At 46.7% G+C, this 25,762-nt stretch overlaps 1 protein-coding gene across 2 annotated transcripts; it reads right to left on the reverse strand.

Moving 5' to 3' along the window:
* Positions 1 to 1,018: 1,018 nt before the first annotated feature.
* Positions 1,019 to 24,195, reverse strand: EIF3L (eukaryotic translation initiation factor 3 subunit L). 2 transcript variants are annotated; one of them, XM_090272458.1, is made up of 13 exons: positions 24,092 to 24,195; positions 23,519 to 23,567; positions 22,246 to 22,456; positions 19,843 to 19,922; positions 16,943 to 17,004; positions 14,164 to 14,233; positions 13,650 to 13,723; positions 10,495 to 10,666; positions 8,663 to 8,817; positions 7,838 to 8,008; positions 6,524 to 7,021; positions 2,108 to 2,188; positions 1,019 to 1,230 (listed from the first exon to the last, which is right to left on the reverse strand). In XM_090272458.1, exons 1-13 carry the CDS (start codon positions 24,122 to 24,124, stop codon positions 1,192 to 1,194), a joined length of 1,695 nt encoding a protein of 564 aa, XP_090128584.1. In that variant the 5' UTR covers positions 24,125 to 24,195; the 3' UTR covers positions 1,019 to 1,191. The 2 variants fall into 2 exon arrangements, with proteins under 2 accessions (XP_090128584.1, XP_090128585.1); XM_090272459.1 differs by lacking the exons at positions 19,843 to 19,922; positions 23,519 to 23,567; positions 24,092 to 24,195 and having other exon boundaries at positions 22,246 to 22,392.
* Positions 24,196 to 25,762: the final 1,567 nt, after the last annotated feature.

Genomic DNA, 25,762 nt, shown 5'->3' on the forward strand with positions numbered 1-25,762 from the left:
CACTTTCTAAACAACATAAGTTTGGATAACAGAAGACCTGTCTTCACTACCTACTACCTTGACCTTGGACAACTTCTTTAATTATTCCAGGCCTCACTTTCTCCAATAAGGTAAGGATACCAAGTCTACCTGTCTTCAGAGTTAAATAATGCATAAACTGTGTGCAGACCTAAGGGATTTTTCCTGAACACAAAGTTGCTACAGCTCCAAAAACATTTCATCTTTGCTGAGCAGGTCGGGTGACATGCCTGAGACAACCAGCTCCAGCCAAGTGTTTAACTGTCATAGATCTGCATTATCTGTGCTTTGTCAGAGAAGCTCAGAAATGCACTCTGGTGGTAAACAGTGTGGGCTACTAGGTTTTGAGGTGCAGGAGATGCCATCTCAGAGAAGTCCCCAGGACGGCAGATCCCACATGGGTGTTTGAGGGAAGGATGGCAGTGAGTGACAACAGACACAATTTGGCTGTGACTGGCTGGGAAAGTGGTGGCAGGCAAGCAGGAGCATCAAAGTCATTGAAGGCCCAAGAGGCTGCACACATGAGTCAAGGGGTCCAGGGAAGCACCCAGCAGCCCTGGACAGCAGAAGACGGTAGAAAAATGTCATTTGGAGCCAACTCTTGGCTTTTGTATAACTGTGTAACCTTGACTGAGTCACTCAGCTCCCTGAGTCTGTTTCCTCATCAACAAAATGGGGATATTCCTGCTAAACCTGAGCTGTGAGGTTTAAGTAGTGCACGTGGCTTCCTCTTAATAAGTTCAGTGGCACTTCCGTTGACATGCATGCAAATTATGGCGGGTCATTTAATGCTCACAGGACTCCTGTGAGGTGCAAGTAAGACACTGATTGTGAAAGTGTCCTGTAAACTGCGCGGTACTTTATGAATACAGGGATGAAATAATTCCATTTAAACACCAGCAACTGATGCACTGGGAGAAGCGTCACGACACATGGGGAATTGCCTGCTGTTGTCCTCATACACACAAGCTCCCCACAATAATGAGGTGACAAGTCTGGCTCCAAAGAAGATCCTTTACTTATTTAAAATATTTCAGTCCTTGATGCAAATGAACTTCACTTCAGTTGGCAGGCTGATGGCTGAGCTAGGTCAAGGCTTCACAGTGGCCCAAAACACCCCCCACCGGCAATGACATCAGAATCAGTTCCTGAACGATGCAAGAGGGAACGTGCTCAGGGTCTCTGTCCCATCTTCTTCAGGGTCCGATTGAGCTAGAAGAGAAAGGAGAGCCACATTACGCAGGGCGCTTTCCCCAAACCTTTTCCTACAGTGCATGAGAGCACCAGGTCAGACTGCCGGGCCAGCCCTCTGAGGTCAGGGAGGGGAGTCTGATGTGAGCGTGGGCAGACAGATACTCTGTGTAGAGCCCCAGTTAGGTCCTCCATCCGACGCTCAGAGGGCCTGTCACAATCCCTGCAGATTGCCCTTCTACCTGCACTCACACCCAACAAACACACTCCACAGTGCTCTGCCCACGCTATGCACAGGAGAGGGGCTCAGAGAGGCTAGACTTGCCAGCGCTATACTACCACCCCGCAGGCGGAGCTTGGTGGCCTGGACCACAGCACAGCAGTGACCTCTGCTGGAGGACTCAAAGCACCAGGACACAGTGGCTCCAGCTATGGCCACAAAGGGAGACCCAATACCCTTGCAGTGTTTGGCCTGACCCACAGCACCTCTCCTAGGGCGAGATGTGGAATGCACCAAGTCTGTCAAGACAGAGCTGCTGCCTGTGCTCTGCCTGCAGGAGCTGCCAGACCTGTCTAAGCTGCAGAGTACGTGCCAAACGGGGAGGGGTGGGGGAGAGCAGGCAGTGAATCCACCCATATTAGGAAATGCTAGGGAGGGAGAGAAGGCCCGCTGGCCATCCGCAGGGGAAGATCTTGGAAAGAGATGCTCTAGGGAAGGCTGACACAGCAAGTCCTCAAGGCCCAGCCCCACTCCCAAACCCCAAGCAGCCAGCCAGCCTAGCTCCTGGCTCAATTGTGCACTTACTTGAAAATAAAAATGAAAAACTAAAACATTTAAAACTTCCCACCCAGTTCCTAACCTCTGTTCCCAGCCCACACCACCCCCCAGACCTCTCACCTCCTCAAATTTGTGAATCTGACGGATGAAGAAATCCCCGTAGCGCCTGGCGACTTTGGTGTCTGCGATGTGGATCATGTCCTGTGGGAAAAGCAGAGTCGGATGAAAGCAGCGAGGTGGAGCCCCTTAGGGACTTGCAGATAATCACGGCGCTGATTGCCACGTAAACCCAGAAAGTGCTCTCCCGGCTCCTCACAGCTCTTTCTTTCTAGATGACCGACTTGTTTCTTCTTGTTAAATCATTGTTTTTATTTTCTATCTTTTTCAATGAACGTGAATCTTGTGGCAATAAAAACATTTAAAACAGCCTTTTACTCTCATACACAGATTGCAAATTAGACCAGATTTTACATTTTGTTCTGCAGCTCAGAATATTACGTTGAACACCATTTTATTTGTAAACTCCTATATAATCCAAGTTAAGGCCCAAGAACTTTCTGAATCACTGACAGGATGTTTTTCGAGTCAAGGGTGAAAAAAGAACACCCCATCCCCATCTCAATGAAGAAAGCGCCATTTTGCCAAAGATAAACCTGAACCAGGAAGAAGAACAATAATAAAAACAAAACATGCAACTAGACCTTTTTCTTTTCCTTTTTTTTTAATGTATTTTATTGATTATATTGTTACTCAACTAGACCTTTTTCATGTAGGGACTTTCAATCGTATTATTGTTATTAATTTAACCTAAATATAACTTCATAGCAAAATTTTATTAATTATAACCAAGTTGCTAATTCTCGGGAGAAGTGTTTTACCAAAGATCCCCCAGATGTTTGGGACTAGTTTGCCTGGGTCACTGAGATAAAACCGAGTGGCAGGGTGACTGAGATTGCCCAGGAATGTGCATACGTAAGCCACTGGGAATAAACCGGAAAGCACTTCAGGTGGCTGATGTAATACCACAGGGGAGAGACAATTGTGTCTGATTTTTAAAAGCATGATTTAAAACAACACTGAAAAACTTCCACTACTGTGTTTCTTCTTTTGTTGGGTCTGTTCATGTCGAGGATTGCTAAATTCTGACAAACACCAAGTCTTCAAAAAGCCATAAATTCTAAACAAGGGGGTTAGGTTTAATAAGACAAGCTTTTAAAAACAGACTACCCAAACTGACCCGGCAACCTGGTATATACCCAAGAGAATATGTTCACACAAAAATATGTATGCAAATATTCATAGCAGCATTATCCACAAAAGCCAAGAAGTGAAAACTCAATTATTCATCAAATAATAAACAAAATACGATGCAGTCATACAGTGGATTACTCAGCCATAAAAAGGAATATCATACTGATACATGCTACAACCTGATGAAATTTGAAAATATGCTCGATGAAGAAAAATGAGACACAAAGGCCACATGTTTTATGATTCCATTTATATGAAATATCAGGAATAGGCAAACCCAGAGGCAGAAAGCAGATTACTGGCTGGCCAGGGACTAGGGGAAACGGGAAATTGGGAATCACTGCTAATGGGCAGGAGGCTTATTCTTGGGGTGACAGAAATACTGTGGAATTAGATAGTGGAGATGGTTATACAACACTGTGAATAACTAATAGTCATCTAAAAAATACTGTCAAAAAAAGTAACTATGTTTATAGATCAACGCACTTTCTGAAAACAACTAAAAATGCAGGATACGTTATTTTTTAAGTCTCCTTATCGCATCAAAGAATTGAAAAGAGAATAAAGAACCATTTAAGAGAAAATAGAACTATTCTAAGCAGAGCACAGAAGCTCCATCACTGCTGAGGGCATGTACTAATCCTAGAGAACTTGGACAGAAGGGACAACCCACGGCCAGGGCCAGTCTAACAGAAGACCCTCCTGGTAACGCTGGGATCCTATAGGGCTCCACCCTCAAGCTCAAAGTAAACCAGAAGAGACCTGCCATCCCACTCCTGACACCAAGAGATGCTTGTCAAGTGCGGGGAGGGGAATAAAAAGAGAGAGAGAAAAAAAAAGACCCACCCAAGACGTTAGAAATGCAAGGTGAGTCTTCTGACAATCTGTGTGGCCTGGGCTCATCTCCTGGCTGGTCCAGGGGCCCCCCGGGCTGTAAGCTCAGTCCATGGTGGTCCCACACCGCTAACAGTCCCAGGCACCTTTAAGAGGCAAAAGCAAATACCCACTAGGAAAATTAATTAACATTCTCCCTAGCTTTCAAAGAATGCCAACAAATTGTTTTCCACTGACAATGAACCCTCCGTAGTAAAAAATAACCAAGCACATGAACACACTGCACCATGGGTGGGAAAGAAACTAGAGAAAGCAAGAAACAGAGTTGAAGAGATTAGGTAATTAGGGATACAATGGTCAGTCAGGAGAAACTTATCCAGAATAAAGGAAACAAAAAGACAGAAGAAGGGCTTAAGAGACATGAAGAACAGAGTGAAGTCTACATACGTTAAATAAATAAAGCTCCAGAAGGAAAAGAGAGCAGAGACAATACTGAGGAAATACTGGCTAAGAATAATCTAGGAGACGAAAGACTCCAGTCCACTGATTTTAACAGACAAGCCCTTATCAGGGTTCCCAGTATATGAATAAAGTATTTTCTTTATTTGTGAGCGTAGATATTGGGTTGGCCAAAAAGTTCACTTGGTTTTTTCCATAAGATGGCTCTAGTAGTGCTTAGTTGTCTTTAATTTCATTTGAAATAATTTTGTTACACTGTATTGCGACAGCTGTCATATCAGTTTACATTAAAACAAACAAAAAAACTGATCGCCCTGGCTGGTGTGGCTCAGTGGGTGACTCGGTGGACTGAGCACTGGCCTGAGAACCAAAGGGGTGCAGGCTTGATGCCCAGTTGGGGGCCTGTAAGAGGCAACCACACAGTGATGTTTCTCTCGCTCCCTTCCCATCTCTCTAAAGATAAATAAAATCTTTAAAAAACAAACATCGAAATTGGTGAATTTTTGTGTAGCCATTTTAATATTGAAGATGGAAGAAAATATTCAACATTCTCGGCATACATGCTTTAATTATTTCAAGAAAGGTAAAAATGCAACTGAAATGCAAAATCTGTGCAGTTATGGAGAAGGTGCTGTGACAGACTGAGCATGTCATCAGTGGTTTGCAAAGTTTCATCCTGGTCATTTCTCGCTGGACAATGGTCCGTGGTCAGGTAGACCAGTTGAAGCTGATAGCGATCAAATCAAGACATTAATTGAGAACAATAAACATTATGCCACGTGGAAGACAACCAACATACTCAAAATATCCAAATCAATAAAGTTATTGGTGAAAATGAAAAATGTGTCTTTTTACAGAAAAATATATGTGGACTTTTTGGCCAACCCAATACATGGTGGAAACAAAGAGGGGAGCTGATATTTCATGGAAAGGACAATGCTAGGAGTCTAGCATATTTTAAGGCTGAAAAAAAACTCAAGAAAACAAAACAACTTACTTTTTTAAAAAAAGCTCACCAGGACATTAAAATGTCCAACTTGACCTTATTAAAATCCCAACAGTGAAAACCAATACTGTTCCTCAATGCCCCTCTCCTCCAGGGAGGAGGCCGCCACCACACTGGCTGTGCACCCTCCCACATACACAAGCATAGGGATCACTTAAAGAAACTGAACGGACCACCGCCAGCTACCCCGTAAAGCGGTATTTGTACTTTTTGTAATAGCCCAAACCACCCACATACCCATGAGCAGCAAGAATGAAAAAAATCAAGTCAGTAATTGCAGTAGATGCTGGACTACGACAGCGCAATAAGCATGAACGAACGGTGGCTACACACAGCAACACTGGATGCGATTCGAACATAATGTTGAGCAAAAGAAGCTAAACGAAAAAGAACACGTGCCGTAAGATCCCAGTGTGACACAGATGCTCAATCCCCGCAGCGCTGCTCCAGGACAGTGTAAGCCGGGACAACAGCTAAGTGCTTCCGACTGCCAGTCCGCAGAGCACCCGCCCCTTTCCCCTCTAACCCCTGCCCCAGGCCGCCAGCACAGGGGGCTGTGCCTCAGACACACCGCAGGCAGGACTCACTCCGGCCCCAGGGCCTTTGCTCTAATTGCACCCCGCCCCCCCATGCTCTTCCCCCAAATATTTGCTCGGTTCATTTCCTCACCTCCTGCAAATCTTCAATTTCACTTTCTCAACAAAGCGTATCCTAAGTACCTTATTTAATACTCAACCCGTGCCTCCTACCACCACTGCCCCGCCTCCACGGCCCCTGGCAACTTCTGACTTACAGGGTTTGCAACGTTTGTCTATTTTTAAAACTAGAATGTCAGCAAAAGGACCGAAATCTCTGTTGATTTTGTTCACCGATATGTCCCAAACGCCCAGAACAGTGCCTGGAAGACAGCGGCAGCTTGTAAGTATTTACTGCTGATGGGTGAGCAGAGAGTGCCCCAGAGAACCCAGCCCAAGGGACAGCCATACCTTATCGATGTAGAAATCCACCTCAGAGGCTGACTGAAATTCGCCATCTAGCGCGGAGATGCCACTGGTCCACACCAAGTTCTTCATCTTGTGCTTGAAGACAAGCAGCTGGATCCGGAACTCCTGCTCGGTGAGGTCCAGGAAGCCGGCCAGCTTGGCCACAGGCATCGTGGTGTAGAGCTTAAGGAAGCTGCGGATGGTTGAGAGCTGGGCCTGCTGCTGCACTTCATCCGAGAACACCTTCAGCTGCTGCAAGAAGGGCTCCTTGTGGTAGTTGGGGTGCACGTTGTCGTAGTTGGGAACCACCGGAGACAGGAATTTGGGGCAGGAATAGCTGAAGAGCTCCTCGTAGACCTGCGGGTCACCCTTCTGCATGCGCAGCATCTTGTCCCCGTATTTCTCCCGCAGCTGGAGGTGGATGCTCTCGTCGATGCGCATGGGGTACATGGTGAGGGCGATGGCCAGCAGCGCGTGCATCTGCTCGTTCTGCTTGTTAATCTGCGGGCGGGGGTGAGGTCGGCGCAGCGTCGGGGGAGGTGAGCTTTCGGAGGCCCCGTCGCCGGCGTGGCCCCACCGTTCTCCCAAGCACACTGCCCAGACCTTGGACTTCTCCCGTGATCTCCCACCGGTGTGATAACTTTTCTAATGTCTCTCTCAAGCCTCCCTCTAGCTCTATTCAATTCTGGCCTAGTTCCGGGGCCGCCTCAGTTGGCTTCGTCATCGGTAACCCCAAGTCTCTCCGTCTGCCACACACACCACTGGCTGGCCAAGCCCCCACACCAGCCATGATCAAGTCACTCAGAAACCTCTGATGCACCTCAATGCCTACAGAATAAAGACTTACTCCTTCAGCCAGGTAATGAAGGCTGCCCCAGAATCTAACCCCCCAATCCGACTACTCTTCTGCTCTCCAGCCACAACGGTTTATTTTACCACTACATCACCACACACTCTGCCCTGCCGAAGAGTCCCTCCCCACCCTACGCACGCCTTGGGCCCATCCTCCTCCATGGCAAACTGCTCGGGCACAATACCCACCTCTAACTCCTTCTTAACCACCCACAGCCCAAGAACACAGAGCAAATTGTTGTGTAGGCACTGATGGGGCATAAACCGGGATTAAAAGACCCCGTCCTTACCATCAAGGTGTTAATGATCTGAGGTAACAGACATAACAAAAAACTCCTAGAGCAGGCCAGCCATAAAGGAATGATTGTGTAGCAAAAGCATACTAAAAAAGCAAACATTTAGATGGTGTTTACCAAAAACTGTGCGCACAGACGCCAAGGGGGCAGGTGCTCAGAGGCCCCTTACCATCTCATACTTGTATGTGGTCCTCTGGAACATGCTCTTGGTCCTCTGGATGTAGAGGAGGATGTTGGCAAAGACGCGGATGGCATCCTGGTAGCGACGCATCATCAGGTATGCAAAACCAACATAATAGTATGTGGTGACCTGGCACTCGGGCACACGGGAGTACATGCTCTGTGGGACGACATGGAAGCAGCATTCGTGAGGCCCAAGACCAAGTGCCCCCAGACAGGACCTGAACGCTGGTGGGGCCCAGTGTCAGCTGGAGTCAGAGGCTCCACGCACAGACTGTACCACTCTCCAGTTATGTGATCTGAGGCCTCCATTTTCGTAGCTTGACTAGATCAGGAGAGTCTGAAATCTCTCAGTTCTACACCCTCTACACCTCAGTATTTTTTCTTCCTTGCTTTCTACTCCTTGCTTTTTTAAATAAGCCCTATAAAGGAACAGATAAGAAGACAGACACAAGTCAAACAAAAAGGTACTGATTTCTGTGTAGCTAAGAAACACCACCATGGTTAATCACATCACTATTTAGACCATCTTAGAACTAAGTCTTGGTTAATTAAGACTAGTGAAACTCGAACAGTAAAAATCTGCCATTATCATTCTGTTTTGGAAACAGAATCAAAAGACTAGTGAATATTTTAGGTAAGCATCAAAGAGGAACCCCCTTGACCAGGTTCAGATTTTCACACAGTGGTTTCCCAATTCGAAATTTTCAACAGGCCTGGGGATGAGTTCTCTTTTGCCTCCCTGATACTGGTCCTGACAGATGCAGATGGGCTTTCCGGCCTGAGAAGGTGGGCAGAGGAAACAGGTGATTACCTTCTTGTTCAGCTCGATGTTCTCCAGCACCTTGATGGCCTGGTAGTAATCGCCCAGCAGAGAGTGCAGACGCAGAAGGCCCACCAGGCTGAAGTAGCCGAGCATCTTGTAGAGGGAGTGCCGCCCATACTCCCCAGCCACACTCTCGGGGTCACCTGGGAGACACAGACACTGAACGCTGCAGCAGGCAAGGCAAGCTGGACCCCTGAATGTCACTCAGGAAACTCCTTACTCTCTGCCAGCCTCGACAGCTTCCTGCCACAGGGAGTGATTCTGCCTCTGGAGACATACCGACAGAGAGCATACCCGGCCTTATGCCAATCCTGCATTTATCCACAGTTTGGTCCCAGTACACCTGAGAATATGACAGGGCTCCTTCCATCAATAAGGTTCTCATCAAGGCTCCTCCTTTCAGGAAGCTCACGAGATCAAAGCTATTCTCCTAATAACACTAAGATGTCATTTGCCTTTCCCACTTCATTGAAATGGGCACCAATGATCCAAAAACAGTTTCAGGTAAAACTCCTAACCATTTGGCATAAATCAGGCAGTGGTACCAGCTGTACTAGTAGTTACTGTTTTTTTGTTTTTGTTTTTAAGATTTTATTTATTTATTTTTAGAGAAAGGGGAAGGAAGGAAGAGAGGGAGAGAAACATCAATGTGTGAGAGAAACATCAATTGGCTGCCTCTCACATGTCCCCAACTGGGGACCCAGCCCGCAAACCACACCTGCGCCCAGACCAGGAATCGAACCAGCAACCTTTCAGTTAGCAGGTCGGTGCTCAACCCACTGAGCCACACCAGCCACAGCAGTCACTGTATTCTTTACCACCACACACTTGTAGTAAAAAAAAAAGGGGAGGGGGCCACTTTTTCACAAAGTATCATTTTAGTTGAAAGAATAAAGGACACACAAACTATGGTTATTCAGATCTGGGTATTTAGCAGCCATTTTCTCAAAAAATGAATAAAACCAGCCTGTTACACTTCGACAAAAGCAACTGACAATGTCTGCTGCCAAAGAAAAAATTGAGCTTTTAAGCAAAACTTAACACTTTTATAAAACTTGTATCTGCCACTATGAGCTCAACAGCTTCCAAATGGACTTATCTGATAAAGATGACAGCAAAGTACAAAGTGATCTTTAAAAAACTGTATAACGTGTCAATATTTGGAAAGTCTTTACAACTCAATGAACCAATATTTTACAAAGTGATGCATGTGTAACAGACCCATTGCAGCTGCAGCAGAAACCAGTACATTTTCATGTACCACAGTGGAAGCTCACTGATGAGGCTTCAGACTCCTCACCACAACTAACCTGTAGGGCACTACCACCTGCCCGTCTCACTGTGGTGTCAAAGAATATCTGTACCACCTGAAAAGAGTATTGAAAACTTTCCCCTGTCCCAACTAAGAATCTTCGTGAGGCCAGAGTGCCCTCATATACTTCATGCAAAACAGCATATGCAACAGACTGAAAACAGGAATAGAAGTGAGAATCCATTCTCTTTTAGAAGCCAGGCACTAAAGACACTTGCAAAAACGCCACCGAAAGATTTACATAAACTTTGTGAGTCTCTCAGTCTAAGGGTGTAAAGTGGTCCTGACACCAAAGTTAGAGACGGGAGCGCTTAAACGCACATCGCAGAAGTGCTGGTTCCGTCTGTCAGCCAACGCCTGCCAAGTGCTGGCGCCCCGCCTCTGTCACTCCGCCACTGTTCCTACCCTGACACCAAAGAGGAAGGCGAGCCCAGGACCTAGCAGGCGGGGACCCCTCCGCACTTCCTGCGGCCCTGCTCCCAGGGCGCAGATGGCAAGCGGCACTCACCTCCACTTGTGTACACCTCCAGCTGCCGGTTGATGTTGGACTTGTCCACCAGGGAGTGGAGGACGTTGAGGACACTGTGAACGTTCCAGATCTTGGGATTGGAGCGAAGGAAGTCAATCTCCTCCTCCGACTTCTTGGCGGTCTTACAGCGGTACTGACTAAACGACTGAAACTGTTGAGGAAGAAGGGAAAGATGTGGTGGCACAAGATCCAAAGAGACAGCCCAAGGGCACAGTGCTGAAGGCGAGCGACGCCCAGGACTCCCCACGCGGGGGGTGGGGGAGGCTACCACCACTCAGGCCAAACCACTCGTACACTATTTGTTGCTTCAGAGCCATCTTTGTTTAAGCTGTGCATTTTTCATTACTAAGTATGTTAGTTGTTCCATAATTAAGTAAAAATCTCTAAGATTAGAGGTAGTCTGTAGAAAAAGAAACATTCATTTTGGAGTCAGACACAGCCTCAAGTCACTTAATGTCACTGAGCTCCACAATGCGGTTGACCTGCCACCAGGACCAGGTGGTCTGTAACAGCCCTCCATTCACAGGTGGCTCCGCACATGAGCGATGATGTGGAGATGGGGTAGGTGGGCCACTCCACCACAGCTGACCATTCATTCACCTGGAATAGGAATCCACTCCGAGCCATCTCTGTACCAACCAAAGCCTAGCCAAGTACAGAACACAGAGGGACATGCCACAGGGATGTGTCTGGGGCAGCAGCTCTATGGGACTGACATGGGATTGGCATGGGGCTGGCCCGTCAGTCGCCCAGAGAAGCGCACGAGAGACCACCTACTCAATCAGGATTTTTAGAAGTGCCTGGCTGATTCTAGCACTTACTCCAGTTAGGACACCAGTGACCTAGAAAGGCTGTAAGTCCTGGATGACCTAAGATTGTGCTTCAACTCTGAAGTATTATCTTCCTCTAAGAGTGTAGGAGAAAGGATTGTCAAATTGACAATAAACAATGAATAGTATCCAGAATATATAATTATCGTAACTTAATAATAAGAAAATCCAATAGAAAAATAGGCAAAAAATACTAATGACCACCTCAAAGAAAAACAGGAACAAGGAAAATGCTCAATCTCTTTAGCTACCAGAGAAATGTAAATTAAAATGAGATGGCCATTTCTTTCTCACCAAACTGACAAAAATCAGACCAATAACATCCGGTATAGAAAGCGTGCTCCCAAAGGCTGCAGAGTAGCATAATTTGATACAGCCTTTTGAGAGGGCAATACATTATTTATTAAAATTCAAATTGGCTGCAATGTTCTATATCTTGATTATGGCTGTGTATACTCATCATATTTCATCGATTACAGCCTTAAAATTGGTAATTTATTGTATGTAAATAGTCTCTATAAAGTTGATTTCTTTTAAATTTAAAAAGCAAATATCCTTCAGCCAACAATTTTACCTCTAGTGATCCTTTGAGATACACCTATGTGTGACACATACAGGGATATTCCCTGATTCACTGTTTGTAACAGGGAAAACCAAAAACCCAGCGTTCACCATCAGGATTGGTTTACCCACATCACACAGACTGCACATAACAAGGCAGGTCTCCATACAGACATGCTAAGTGTTCCAAGTCACAGCAAAATACACAATGCAGTAGGACACCACTTCTAAGTGGTGTGTTTTTATATGTACGCATGATTGGGAACGCCTGAGAAGCATTAATCCAGTGCCCATCTTTCCAGACAATAACAGATGCTTCTGCAAAGACAAGAAAGACACTTTCATTTTATCCGCAGATGGAAAAAACCCAGACTACTGAAAACACCATTAACATATTCATACAGTACTTGCAGCAATAAAAATAAACATAAGAGGGTGGCAGGGAAGAGCCACTCACCCCGTGGGGCATCTCCCTGGCTGGAGGAATCAACAGGCCTTCACTGGCCAGTCTTCGTCAGAAATGAGAGCACCTTAGACCCTTTAGGACGAGATCATCGGCTAAACCAAGGGAACTGGGATTATCTTAAGAGGGATGAAGAACCTCAGCACAGATGATCCTCCTTGACTTGCTGCAAATCAACAGGACTGCCAACCTCCTAAAACTGTGCCAGCTCAGAGGCTGACACGAGCCAAGGAGCCAGAGGGCACAAACAAGCCTCCTGTGGTTTGCGGCGACACTGCACAAAGGCACGGAAGCCTCACTTAGAGCAGGAAGTGCCTTTTTTTTTTTTTTTTTTTTTAAGGAAGCTTCTTTCGGAAGAGCCCTCGGAAGGTTTTCTCAGCTCACCGATCACAACTTAGCACTTTGGTCCATGAAGCACCTTTATTAAGAAATTGAGTCCCCCTGAAATACCCAGTGTGAGCTATATTATCCCCATAAAACACATGGAAAATAGGTATTTTTCCAAATCCAATTATTTTGTTTTTTAATCTGTTATAAAGAATAAAACTGGGCTAAAAGAAGGTGAAGAGTAATGCTATTGACCCCAGCCAGACAACCCAGATTGAGTAACTATTCTGTGACAGGCGAAGCACTTTAGACCTAACGCCCCGTAACCCTCCCAACAATCCGTTTTACAGAAACCAAGGCACCGTGTGGTTACTCGTCTGCCCAAGGTCCAGGGCTAGTGAACAGCAAAACTGGAAAGTGCACCCCCAGGCCCCACGGCTCCAGCACTTCACTTTGGGCACAGTTCTCAGGGGAACCTCAACAACAGCACTCTGAGGTGGGCAAGATTTCCATTTTGAAAAAAAAAAAAAAAAAAAAAAGTTCTGTTTTATTCTGATCTAGCGGACTCTTAAGTAACCACTGTTAGGATATAGAATAGTTCGGGTTTTGTAAGCAAGGAAAGCGGGGTCTGGGAAGCTTAAACAGCACTCCACCGCTACGGAGCTACCAGGTGGCACCTGGCCCCACACCTGTACGACCCGTGTTCTTCCTGCCACACCACCTCTCAAGGTCAGGTAGAAGCTCAACTCTTCTGACTTCCAAGTTCCTACCTGGACTCTTAGGCCTCAATGGCTCTTCAGAAAACCACGACAGGAGCCCACCGCCATGGTGTATTTCAGACTGCAATGGGCACGTTTTCACACTATGCGTCTTCTTAACAACACAAGCAATGATAACGGCTACTCCTTGCTCTAACCAGTTATTTCAAACTAGGCCAAGGGCCGACCAGATACCTGATAGATGAACTCATCGATGATATCCCAGAGCCACTGGTTGGGTAGTTCAAGGGGAGCAGGCCCATCAGCATCTATTCAGAAAATCACAGGCAAGTCAGACTAGAAGCAAGGACTATGCCCACTCAGTAAGGTTGCAGAACACACCTGGCAATTTCTCTCTTAAAGACTGTGGCCCTGACGGGTATGGTTCAGTGGGCTGAGCATCATCCCGCAAACCCAAAGGTCGCAGGTTCGATTCCCAGTCAGGGCACATGCCTGGGATGTGTGGGCCAGGCCCGCAGCTGGGGCCATGTGAGAGGCAACCGATCAATGTTTCCCTCCCCCACTTTCGCCCTCCCTTCCCCTCTCTCTAAAAATAAATAAAATCTAAAAAAAAAAAACAAAAAAAAACACAGAATCACAAAGCACGTCCCCCCCTTCCCGTCTGCACATTAAATCCTGCTAAAATGAGCTGCAGGCCAATACTAGGTTTCGTCATACCCTCCCCAAGTTGGCCAAACCCTAGACTCACTAAGAATGTAGTTGAAGAGATTGCAGTAGTTGTAATAGGATTCAAACCTCTGCTCCAACGAAGGCCCCCCCTGTAAAGAGAGCAGACATCAGGACACAGATAATTAACTTTAATGTTACTCATGGCCAACCATGATGGCTGAGAACAAACATAGGAGGATGGCTGTCTGCCCGCTCCTTCTCAGTGTGCAGAGCACTGAAGTGAGAGGGGAGACAGCTAGCGCTACAGCAGCCCAAAGGGGCACTGAGAACCGGACCGAATGGTCGGGTTTCATGGCCACAGCCCTAACCAAACGTTAGGGAACAGGCATGCACACCTGGCAAAGCAGAAGAAAGGTGTTTCAGCGAAAACCGCACTCACGAAGGCAAAGCGGTATAGTGTGGTGTGGGGCTTGAAGGTTGGAATAAAAGGAGACAATGCTACACGGGGCTCCAACGAACTACACTGGGCCAGGAATGGAGACGTCTTCAAGGTCCAAATAAGAATCTAGGTCAGGGGGTCAGCAAACCCACCATCACCTGTTTTTGTAAAGGAGACGTTTTATCGGAACACAGCCATGAGCACTCACTGCCCATGGCTGCTAGAAAGGCAGAGTTGAATAAATTCGACAGAAACCGTTATGGCCCTTAAAGTCCAAGGTACCTTCTGGCACTTCACATGGAAGGCTGCTGACCCCCAATCCGGACTTGCGTGTGTAGGCCCCTGAGAACCACTGCAGGTTTCTGAGCTGGGGAACACGATGAATGACGTATTTATAATGCAGGAGGAACAATGCCTTGCAACCTTAGCCCTATCGCTTATTAACGCAGTGTTCTGACAAGGTGTGTGTCCCTCTGTAAAATGAGATTACGAAGTGCCTAATACGGTAAATGCTCTTTCAATGAAACACCTCCCTCTAGGGATTTAAAACTGCTCAGTATTTGGTGCCTAGCGAAGAGGTTATGGGGTCAATAAACTTCACCTAACTCTTCCTCTCCAGACCAGAGTAAGGATGAGAGGCGATAAAACCAGCTATGCTATGCACTCTGATGCCACGGTCTTCCCCAAACAGCCATATTATACAGGCTGGCTAGGTTCTCAGCCTAGCCCACCAAGTACCTGACCCATGGCATGAATGGTAGGAGGGACTGTCCTTTCTCTCAAATAAGGTATCACAGATCTCACTGGGAGGCCAGAAAAACGCGGCGCCCCACATCACTTTGGCAACAGGAACTCCTCCAGCTACCACCACTGATGGCGACCCCGGCCGAGGCAGGAGCCTAGTCAGGCTGAGTGGTCCCCGGGGACAAGAGGTGAGTAACCGTGAGTTGCTGGGGCCTCCTTAGGTGGAAAACTTCTAAGGAGAGGCCACAGGGCCAGTTCCTTCCATTCGCACAGCCACACCCACGCTCCAACAAGTAACGCATCGCCCTCAAGGGTCAGGCACCGGAGCGGGCAGTGAACAAGGCGCAGTCCTCGCCCTGGTGGGGCTTGCCCAGTTGGCGGCGGAAGCAAACGAAAACCAAAGGAACAAATTCTACCATATCAGCGAGTGATACGTGCTCTGAAGTACCACAGAGCGTGGCCGGGGCCCGGGAAAAGGTGCAGGAAATGAAACCGGCAAGCTGGGTCCGAGGCCAGTCTAAGCAGGACCCCAAGTGTGATGGGAGGTCATGTGGGACTGAGAAGGGAAGGAAGCAATGAGACTGGGATTCTCGTGCCGGTTCCCAAGGGAAGACTAAACTGAATCGAGCAGGAGTGGGAATCGGCCCCGGCCGAGAGGCCACACAGCAGCTCAGCTGAGACGGCGACGCCTTGAACTAAGGTGGCAGCAGTGGCGGCGGAAGGAAGTAGCTGGTTTCAGGATGTACGCTGGAAGTACAGCTGAACGGGATTTCCCCGCAAGGCTGATGTCAGATGAGAGAAAAGTCAAGTACGATACCAAGGTGTTGAGTCCAAGTAGCTGGGTGAATGGTGGTATCGTTTACTGAGATAACGAACATGGGAGAGAGAGGTTTGGAGAGAAAATAGAGTTCCGTTTTGGGCACGTTAAACTTGAGATGACAGCCAGTCAAGTGGGGGTGCTGAGCACTTGAATGAACAAGCCTGGATCTGGAGAGGCTGAGGCTTAAGATAGAGATTTTTACGACTTTGGCGTACCGAGTGCAGATGGTATTTTAAGAGGCTTTAGGCACTCTAAAATTTAGAAATTAGGAAGACTCAAACAAGTGCCCAAAGAGGTAGTGTGGTAAAAAGAACACTGGTGTCGAAATAAAGCAGGTCTGGGTTCAAGTTTTGTCACTTAACTAACCGTGGGAATCTGAGAAAAAGCAACCTCTTTGCACCTGAGTTTGCCTGCTTTGCAGGATCACTGCAAGGATTAGAGGTGTAGATGTGTGCCTAGCGCCCAGCACTGTGCCTGGCAAGCAGCGACAGTTTCATGTACGTTTCAGAGGGAAGGAAAGGTTCAGTGGCAATGCACTGAAGGGAAGAAGCGGCAGCACAGGGTGCTTACGACACACTATTAGAATGGCAGCCTGCAAGCCGGTGCACAGTGACGTGTGCCCAGCCACGGAGAACCAGGCATGGAGAAATTAAAAAGGATGGACAGACCCTGCCGTGTTAATAGTTTGTCTGGAACACACACCCAGCTTTCTAGACTCAATTGTCCCACTGCCATTTCTTAAAAGAAAACATGCCAACCACTCTTGGACACTGAACCAACATAAACTAGTAACTGTGTTTGGGGAACAAAATGGCATGAAGCTTAAAAAACTGCCAGCAACATTTAGATACTCACACTGACTTTGGCATATATGTGCCTGTAGTATAATTCTTTGTACAAAATCAGGAAGACGGCATCTGAAAGAGATGGCAGAGGGGTACTTCAGTGATCCACAAAACAAGTAGGGTCTTCTGCCAGTTTTAGCCCCCTGGGGGCAGTAAAGGAATAAACGTGATTTCAGAGAATAAACAATAGCTAAACTCTAATGCTTACATCTAAGAATACATGCAACAAAAAAATTCGTTTCTTGACCTGGTTGGTGTGGCTCAACTGACTGACCACCCACCTGAAAACCAAAGGGCTGTCAGTTTGATTCCCAGTCAGAGCACATGCCTGGGTTGCAAGCCAGGACCTCAGTTGGGGGCACTCGAGGGGCAACCACACATTGATGTTTCTCTCCCTCTCTTTCTCCCTCCTTTCCCCTCTCTCTAAAAACAAATAAAATCTTTAAAATAAAAAAAATTTATTTTTCAAGGGAAAGAGGCTCGACTTCAGGTGGTAAGCACACAATAACCTATACAGATGTGGGATCATAAAGCTGTACACCTAGAATTTGTATGTTATTAACCAATGTTACTCCAATAAATTTAATTAAAAAAAGAAAATTCATTTCTCATTTTACTCTCTCAACCTCATCTCATTCTAATTGAGGCCCATTTCTGTTCACCACTTAAAGACTTCCGCCACACAGTTGCTCATATAAACCAGCCCACAGAAGTAAACGGTTGCAGCCCCATGAAAAGCAGTAGGATGCTACCCATCCAAACTACAAACACGTGGATATCTGGACCTCAGCTGGCATCTGGGAACCTAGATTTCAGGAGGGCTCCCACCACCCTGACAAGGGCACTCTCCGCTGTGCCTAAACTGTGCCAGCAACATGGTTCATTCTGAACACCTGCTTTTCCTTCAGGGCATCTGGAATTCTGGTCCATGTTCGGCAGAGTGTGTGCTTCCGTGACCAGTCCCCAATAAAACCGCCGGACACCGAGTCCGTAATAAGTTGCTCTGGTAGACAACTGTTCCCACATGTTGTTACAGGTCCTTGCTTGAGGAATTAAGCGCTCCTGGGTGGCTACGCAGGAGTGGGCTTTGGGGAGTTTGCGCCTGGTTTCCTGTGGACCCCAGAGCACGCGCATTTTCCCTTCGCTCTTTTTACTCTGTAATGTTTTGCTGTAAACCCTGAGAGCTGCGGGGACAACCGTACGCCGAGTACTGTGAGTCCTCCTAACAAATCATGAAACCTAGAGGTGGTCTTAGGTATCCCGGAGATGCAGAATACTATCCAAAAACACAACAAATAAAATTTAGTCTATGTAAAGAAAGGAACAAAAGTTACAGTTAAGCCTTGAACAACACAGGTTTGAACTGTGCCGGTTCACCTTTATGTGGAATTTTTTTCGGTAAATACCTGTACTGTTTCAACTGGGGTCGGGAGCCCGCAGATGAAAAGGACAGACTATATGCACTGATCTATGCCATTTGATACAGGGGACTTGAGCATCCATGAATTTTAGTATTTGCAGGGGGTCCTAGAACCAACCCCCTGCAGATACTGGGGGACAACTTAAGCTTCTGGGGAATCAAGTTATAAGCAGCCCTGGGCAATATGATTCAGTTGGTGGGAGCACTGTCCCATAAACGAAAGGTTGCATATTCGATTCCTGGTTGCCTATGCCTGGGTTGCCGATTCAGAGCCCTGTCGGGGGACATATGAGAGGCAACCAACCAATTGATGTTTCTCTGTCCCTCCCTTCCGCTCTCTAAAATCAGTAAGCATGTCCTCGGTTGAGGATAAGAAAAAAAAAGTTATATGCAGCTTTGACTGTATGCAGGGTCAGCACTCCTAACCCCTGCATTGTTCAAACATCAACTGTATTCTTATTTGCATACATATATGTATAAAGTATCATGGGAGGGATAAACAAATAGAATAACACTATATGGCTCCAGAGAAAGAAACCAAAGACTTGGGGACAGAAAAGGAAATATATTATGAAACTCCTAATGTTCTACATTCTTTATAGGCAAACGGGCTCTATAATATAGGCTCAATATTAAACAGAGTATAAGGTCTGAACAACATCTTTCAGAGTTAAGTTCTAAACCTGCATAATGATGGCATATTAAAATATTTTTAAAATATCTTAAGCATAAAAAAAACGTTCTCTTTAGCTCTCTCTGGTGTGATTCAGTGGAGTGAAATGTCATCAGTTCGATTCCCTGTCAGGGCACATGCCTGGGATGCAGACCAGGTCTTCAGTTGGGGGCGTGTGAGAGACAACCTATGGATGTTTAGCTCCTTCTCTTTCTCCCTCCTTTCCCTTCTTGCTAAAAATAAATAAAATCTTTAAAAATAAAATAAAATAAGATACCACAAGAAAGTGAAAGGTGGGAGGAGGCTACACAGCCCATTCCAGAGTCATGGTGATGACCCCCAAATTTACAGGGGGAAATGGAAACAAGTCAAGACAAAAGATCTCAATTTCAACTTTCACCATGTGAGAGACTTCTGTCTTCTTCATTTACTCAGCCTTCTCTCTACAAGTTATTTACTAAGGATCTATTACATACGAAGCACTGCGGAAATGAAATGGTGAGCGAAACCGCCCTGCCTGGTGCGGCTCAGTGGATTGAGTGCGGCCTGCGAACCGAAAGGCCACCAGTTTGATTCCCAATCAGGGCACAGGCCTGGGTTGTGGGCCAGGTCCCCAGTTGGGGGTGTGTGAGAGGCAACACATGGATGTTTCTCTTGCGCATCAATGTTTTTCTCCCTCCCTTCCCCCCTCTGAAAATAAATAAATAAAACCTTAAAAAAATAAAGGTGAGCAAAACAGACATAGGTCATCCCGAGCTTCTCATGACCCCCGTCACAGGCTCCTACCCAGCACACACGACCAAGGGCTCACACCTACCGTTGCCAACCTGGGGAGCAATGGCTTCGGCCTCAGGCCAAGGTGTATTCTTGAAGAATCTTTCTGTCAGCTTTGTCCAGCTGAAAACCAAGCAGAATAATTCTAGAACTCAAAAACAAAAAGGACCCCAAAGAGGCAACCCTCACATTTTATAGATAAGGACCTAAGCTCAGAAAAGGGAAGATGTCACAGAACTAGAGCCAGAGCCAGAGCCAGAGCCTTGCGGGTCTACAACCCAACTGTGGACCTCAGACCACCTCTTAGTACAGTAAAGCACTCCTTTTCTATCAGTTAGGCGCCCGCTGAGGTCTTCGGGACCATTTCCTGCCTGCGTGTCATGGACTCTAGCCCCCTGCTATGCCCTGATTTGAGAACTACGAACTACTTTTCCGATGCTCCTAGCCCGCCCCTTAGCGACACCAGTTCCGCCTGCCAAAGCACGGCGCCTCCTCCCCCCTCCAAACCCGAGAGCAAATCGGCTTGCTGAAGTCTGATGCCACAACTGACCTAGAGCCTCCGACCCACGCACTGCTGTCCAGGAGGCTCCACAGCCCTGCAAGAGGTTTCTGTTCCTCTCTTTTCTCCTGGTCCCTTCAGCGGCTACTTTTCCCCCCAGACTCCTCAAGGCCCACCCCTCCCTCTTCTCCACTCTCAGTTCAGCCCAGAAACATGCTCAAGTCCCCCTTCACGACACACAAAACAAAGTGTCTCAATAACCCTCTGAGTCCTCTGCACTCAGATGCCCCCTTCACCCCGGTATCTGGCGTCTGCCTCCGTCCCCCACTGCAGCCACCTTCGCTGAGGTTACCAGGTACCTTCTAAGGTGCCAGGTTCAAAGGGCTCCCTTCTCATCTCCACCTCGCTCGAGCATTCAACATGTTACCCACTCCCTCTTCTCTCTGGTCCCTGTGACCTGTCTTTCTGATTTACTGCCTACTTTTCTGACACGGCTCTGCTCACTTACGATCGAGTTTTCTTTCTGCCGTCTCTTTTGCTGTTTCCTCTTTCTTGGCCCACAGCACCCAAAACACCTACTTGCCAAGGTGCCAGCCAGCCTTCTCACTACACATTCTCCCAGGGGAGCACCTACCACATGCTTGGCTAAGCCACTGTCTGTATCTGCCTGTACTGTCCAGCACAGCAGCCACGGGCCACGCGTGACTACAGAACTGAATTTTAATTTTTAGTTAACTTTAATTAAGAAACAACAACAATAATACTTAGCTCAGTTATTGGAAAACTTTCAAGTTTTGGAGTCTATTTTATATTTGGAACAATCAGGTATATGAATTTACTCTTCTGAATATTATGAAATCTCAAGAAATCAAGTTATTTCTATTGCGCACAAATTGAGATGTGCAAATATCTTAATAGTTTAATGCTGATTATGTGTAGAAATATTTCAGCTGTGTTAGATTAAATTACTAAGATTAGTTTCACCTAATTCTTTTTATTTTTTAAAACCTAACTGATGAGATCCTGGTTGGGTAGCTCAGTTGGTTAGAGCATCGTCCCAAAAAACCAAGGTTGTGGGTTTGATTCCAGTCAGGGCACATAAAAGAATCAGCTAATGAATGCATAAATAAGTGGAACAACATATAGATGTCTCTCTCTTTCTCTAAAAATTAATAAACAGAACTTAGCTGATGAAAACAGCGTAAGTCACACGTGTGGCTAGCACTGTATTTCTATTGGACAGCCATGGTCTACACGTTTCCACCGGAAAGACAGACCCGGGAGATGAAGGAAATACAGGTCAGGAATTAACCCCTATTCATTGACCCCACAGGCCTTTGGCTACTTGCCTTCTACCCTTCCTTACAGAAATTGCTTAAATTCTAATTCCTTCGTGAAGTCTTTCCTGACTATCCCAATCCCGACTGACCTGTCTCATTGCTGATGCCCATGACACAGGGCAGTCCCCTCAAACCAGAAGTAACCAAGCACTCAAAGCTCGGCTCCCCCCGTTACACACTGAGAAGATATGCAGCACAGGTTAGAGATCAGGCTTGAACCAGATGGTGCAGGTTCACATCTCAGCCGACCAACTAACTATGTGACTTCCCCTTTCTGTGCTTTGCTTCCTCACCTGTAAAATGAGGACGGCAATAGCACCTACTTCATGGGGTTACTGTGAAAGGTAAATGAGTAAATTCAGGAAAACCACTCTGGACGCTGCTTGATCTGTATTGATCATGCATACCAACTGCCATTATAATTACAGAGAGGGATGCTGCTCTTGCCTTGTACAGAGTCCAACAAAATAACATGTCCCTAGCCCTAAGGAATCACAGAAAATACTCTTTATAGAAACATGGTTAAACTGCACCCCTTTTTACAGGTTGTAACACTAAGCCAGTCCTATCCACCCACAAAGAGATCATTTCGGCCAGCAGCCCGTACCTATTCTCATAGATGTCCTGGATCTCATACACTTTCTGGTCAATGACATCGCTGGAGACACGACTTGCCTGTAGCTCATACACCTTCTGGTCAATCAGATCTGAGACGGTTTTGTGGAAATACTGGATGAAGTTTTTGATCACTTCAGGGATCACCTGATAGGTCTGCTGTTCATACTGCCGTTCGTAAGCCAGATCCTGCTTTGGATCTCCTAGAGGTTGGATGCAATAAAACACTTTACAAACTGCTTTCAAACCCACAAATATGATATAACAAAAGGGCAAGACCATCCCCCAATCTAAACTCAAACCTATAAAGTCAGACAGAACTCCTCTAATACTCAGATATAATCCTCCCAAAGGTATTCACAGTACCATCGCCCTGTTTCTTCAAAACATTTACTACTGAAGTTATTTATGATCTGTTTCTCCCACTAGAACCTCGTCTATTTTGTACCTGAATGGACCCTCAGGACCTAGAAGTTTGTGTGTTGCAGGAAGGGAAAGACTATGGGCAGGGAAAGTAGCAGGTACTTAATAGTATTTGAATGAATACATTACTGTCATTTTCTACCTATGTGACTTGACACAAGTAACTAAATTTATCTGTGCTAAGTTCTCTCCTCTGTAAAATGGAGACAAGGCTAACTTACATACTTTCTAGAACCGTTATAAGAACTAAATGAGATTCTTCACACAAAGGACACAGAACAATGCATGGCATTTACTAAGTGTTAAGTCAAACCAAGTCACTATGACATTGCAGAAAACCTCAAAAACTTCCAAAAACATTTTACTGGGGCCCTGGCCAGGTAGCTCAGTTTGGTTAGGGCACTGTCCCAATACACCGAGTCTGTGGGTTCTATCCCTGGAAAGCACACATGTAAGAATCAACCAATGAATGCATAAATAAGTAGAAAAAAAATTGATGCCACGCTCTCTCAAATCAATTTCGTTTAAAACGATTTCATTTGGGCTTGGTTTGAATCACTTTAATTTTTTATACAAGATTTTCTTCTTTGTTCGTAGTTTAAACAAACAAAAATCACAGCTAGGATAACAATCCTTCCCTTCTGAAACTTTTAGGTGGACCATATCAAAGGCTTGGTTTATTAGACTCTACCCCATCCTCCTGCTGAGCGCTAATAACAGACTCCAACGCGAGACCATCGAGAAGCAGTTTTAAACAGGTTCCCCCGCCAGCCGCGTGCGGAGTCACTGAGGGGGCCAACCCCTGAAAGTACGCAGCTAACCAGACAAACGCGGAGACTCACCGGTGTGCATATCATAGTCGCCGGGGTAAGCATAGGGATCATAGGCGGCCTGTTAACGAGAAAGACAGAAATCACTCCTTCGTGAATCCAAAATGCTCCTTCTAGGGCTGATATGCCGAGCAGGGTACTGAGGCTACCAAGCTGGATTAAACACAGTCCCTGCCTCTGAGGAGCTCACATGCCCGCGAAGAAAGAGAGTAAACAGACAATGACAACACACCGCTACAGCGCTGGAAGGTCGAGCAAAGCGCCAGAGCCTGGAGAAGTCAGCGGCGTTTGACAACACTGAGCCCAAACCCCAGGAGCTCAGTTACAGAAACACGGAACCCATAGGGGCCTCGATCCCCGGCCTTGGAAAAGCAGAGGACAGGGGACCGGACACGGGAAGTGGGCGGGTAGAGACAGGGCTGATGAGGAGGGGTGGCAGCAGCACGCGGGCCGCGCGGGCAAGGCGACAGGCTGGAGCTGGTCGCGGCCCGCGGGGGGCTCCCAGAGAGAGCCGAACACCGTCCACCGTCCACCGATCGCCCTGCCCCCATCGCGAAGCCCAGCACATGCTCAGGACCAGATTACCTCAGACTCGTAATCATCAGCGGGGTAAGACATGGCTACGAGACCCGTGAACAGTGCCGGAGAGAGCTAGAAGAGCGGCCTGCGCCTGCGTCGTGAGGCCGGAAGTTCAGCCTCGCAGGGGCCGGCGGTAAAACCGGAAGCTCTTCCGGGACCATCGGCGATCTGAGGCAGCCACGTTAGGAAGGGCGAAAACTCCAACTCAGTTTTTCTTCCTTCTTCAAATAGAGGCCTCACAAGGAAGGTGACGCTGAAGTATTTGCGTAAACTCAGGAATAAGGACGTGATATCGTTCAGCATAGTAAACTATAAGCAAAGAAACCCAAAATAATGCCACACAAAAGATGGCTGACAGCGTCTGCGGGTGGATTTCTCGCGTGAAGAGAAATTCGGGTACGAGAGGGCTTTATATTGAATTTAGGTGTAAGCGGTTTGCCTGCGACAAGTCTCTTCAAACGTTCCGGCCTCAAAAGACTAAGCTTACTGGTTGTAAACGTTGAGGATTGGTCCCAAGCCGTGAGAAGGCATTGAGGAAAGGCTCCTTCCGACTTTGGATGTCAAGGTTGGAGCAGGCAAGGGTGAGGCCAGCTCTGGCGTGAGGCCCTAGAGGGAGTCTTGGGACCCGCACGTGCAAGCGATGAACGGTCGTGTGTGGGTCGTGTCAGAATCCCGTGGTAGTGTGAGTTTGCGACCTGGAGAAGTCCTCAAGTCAGGGCCGGGATTATAAAGCTACAGAAACTGATCTGTGGGTCAAGGGCCTTAGCTCAGCTGTCTGTCCGTCCACAACACCTAGTGGAAATCTGGATTCCAGTCTCTGTTATCCCTCTACTTTGCTGTTCCCAGGAGCATCCTCTTGTCACACAGGCCTCCTTGCTTTTCCCAGCGTAACACACTCTGCCTCGAGGCTTTTGCATTCGGGGTTACTCGGTCTAGATCCTAGAATACAGGTCTCCCAGATGGATAACTGCAAGGTTGGCTCCACCTGGTTCAGTTGTTTGCTCTGATGCCAGCGACTCAGAGCATCCAATTTATGGGATTGGCCAAAAAAGTCTGTATGGTTTTTCCCGTAAAATGAAAGACACATTTTTCATTTTCACCAGTAACTTTATTGATTTGGATAGTTTGAGTATGTCGGCTAGCTCCCGCCATTGGCTTCTGTGGGTAGAAGCCAGGGGTGCTGCTAAACAGCTTCCAATGCATAAGCCAGCCCCACAGCAAAGAATTATTTGGCTAAAATGTCAATAGTACCAAAAAAACTTTGCAGACCACTTTAAAAAAAATTTTTTTAAATTTATGTTTAGAGAGAGAGAGGAAAGGAGAAAGGGAGACAAACAATGATGTGCAAGAGATACATAGATAGGTTGCACCCCAATGTGTGTGTGTGTGTGGGGGGTGGACGCTGGCCCACAACCCAGGCATGTGCCCTGACTGGGAATCAAACCCGTGGTAACCTTTCGTTCACAGGCCAGCGTTCAATGCACTCAGCCACACCAGCCAGGGAAACAAACCACTTTTGACATGTTCATTCAGTCACAGAACCTTCTCCATACACTGCACAAATCTTTTTTGCATTTTTACCTTTCTTGAAATAATAAAAGCATAATATGCCAGAAATGTTGCTTATTTTCTTCCATCTTCAATATTAAAATGGCTGCATGAAAATGCACCAATTTT

This window comes from Furipterus horrens, unplaced genomic scaffold (assembly GCF_987537825.1).
Source record: "Furipterus horrens unplaced genomic scaffold, mFurHor1.1.pri manual_scaffold_4, whole genome shotgun sequence".
NCBI lineage: Eukaryota > Metazoa > Chordata > Mammalia > Chiroptera > Furipteridae > Furipterus > Furipterus horrens.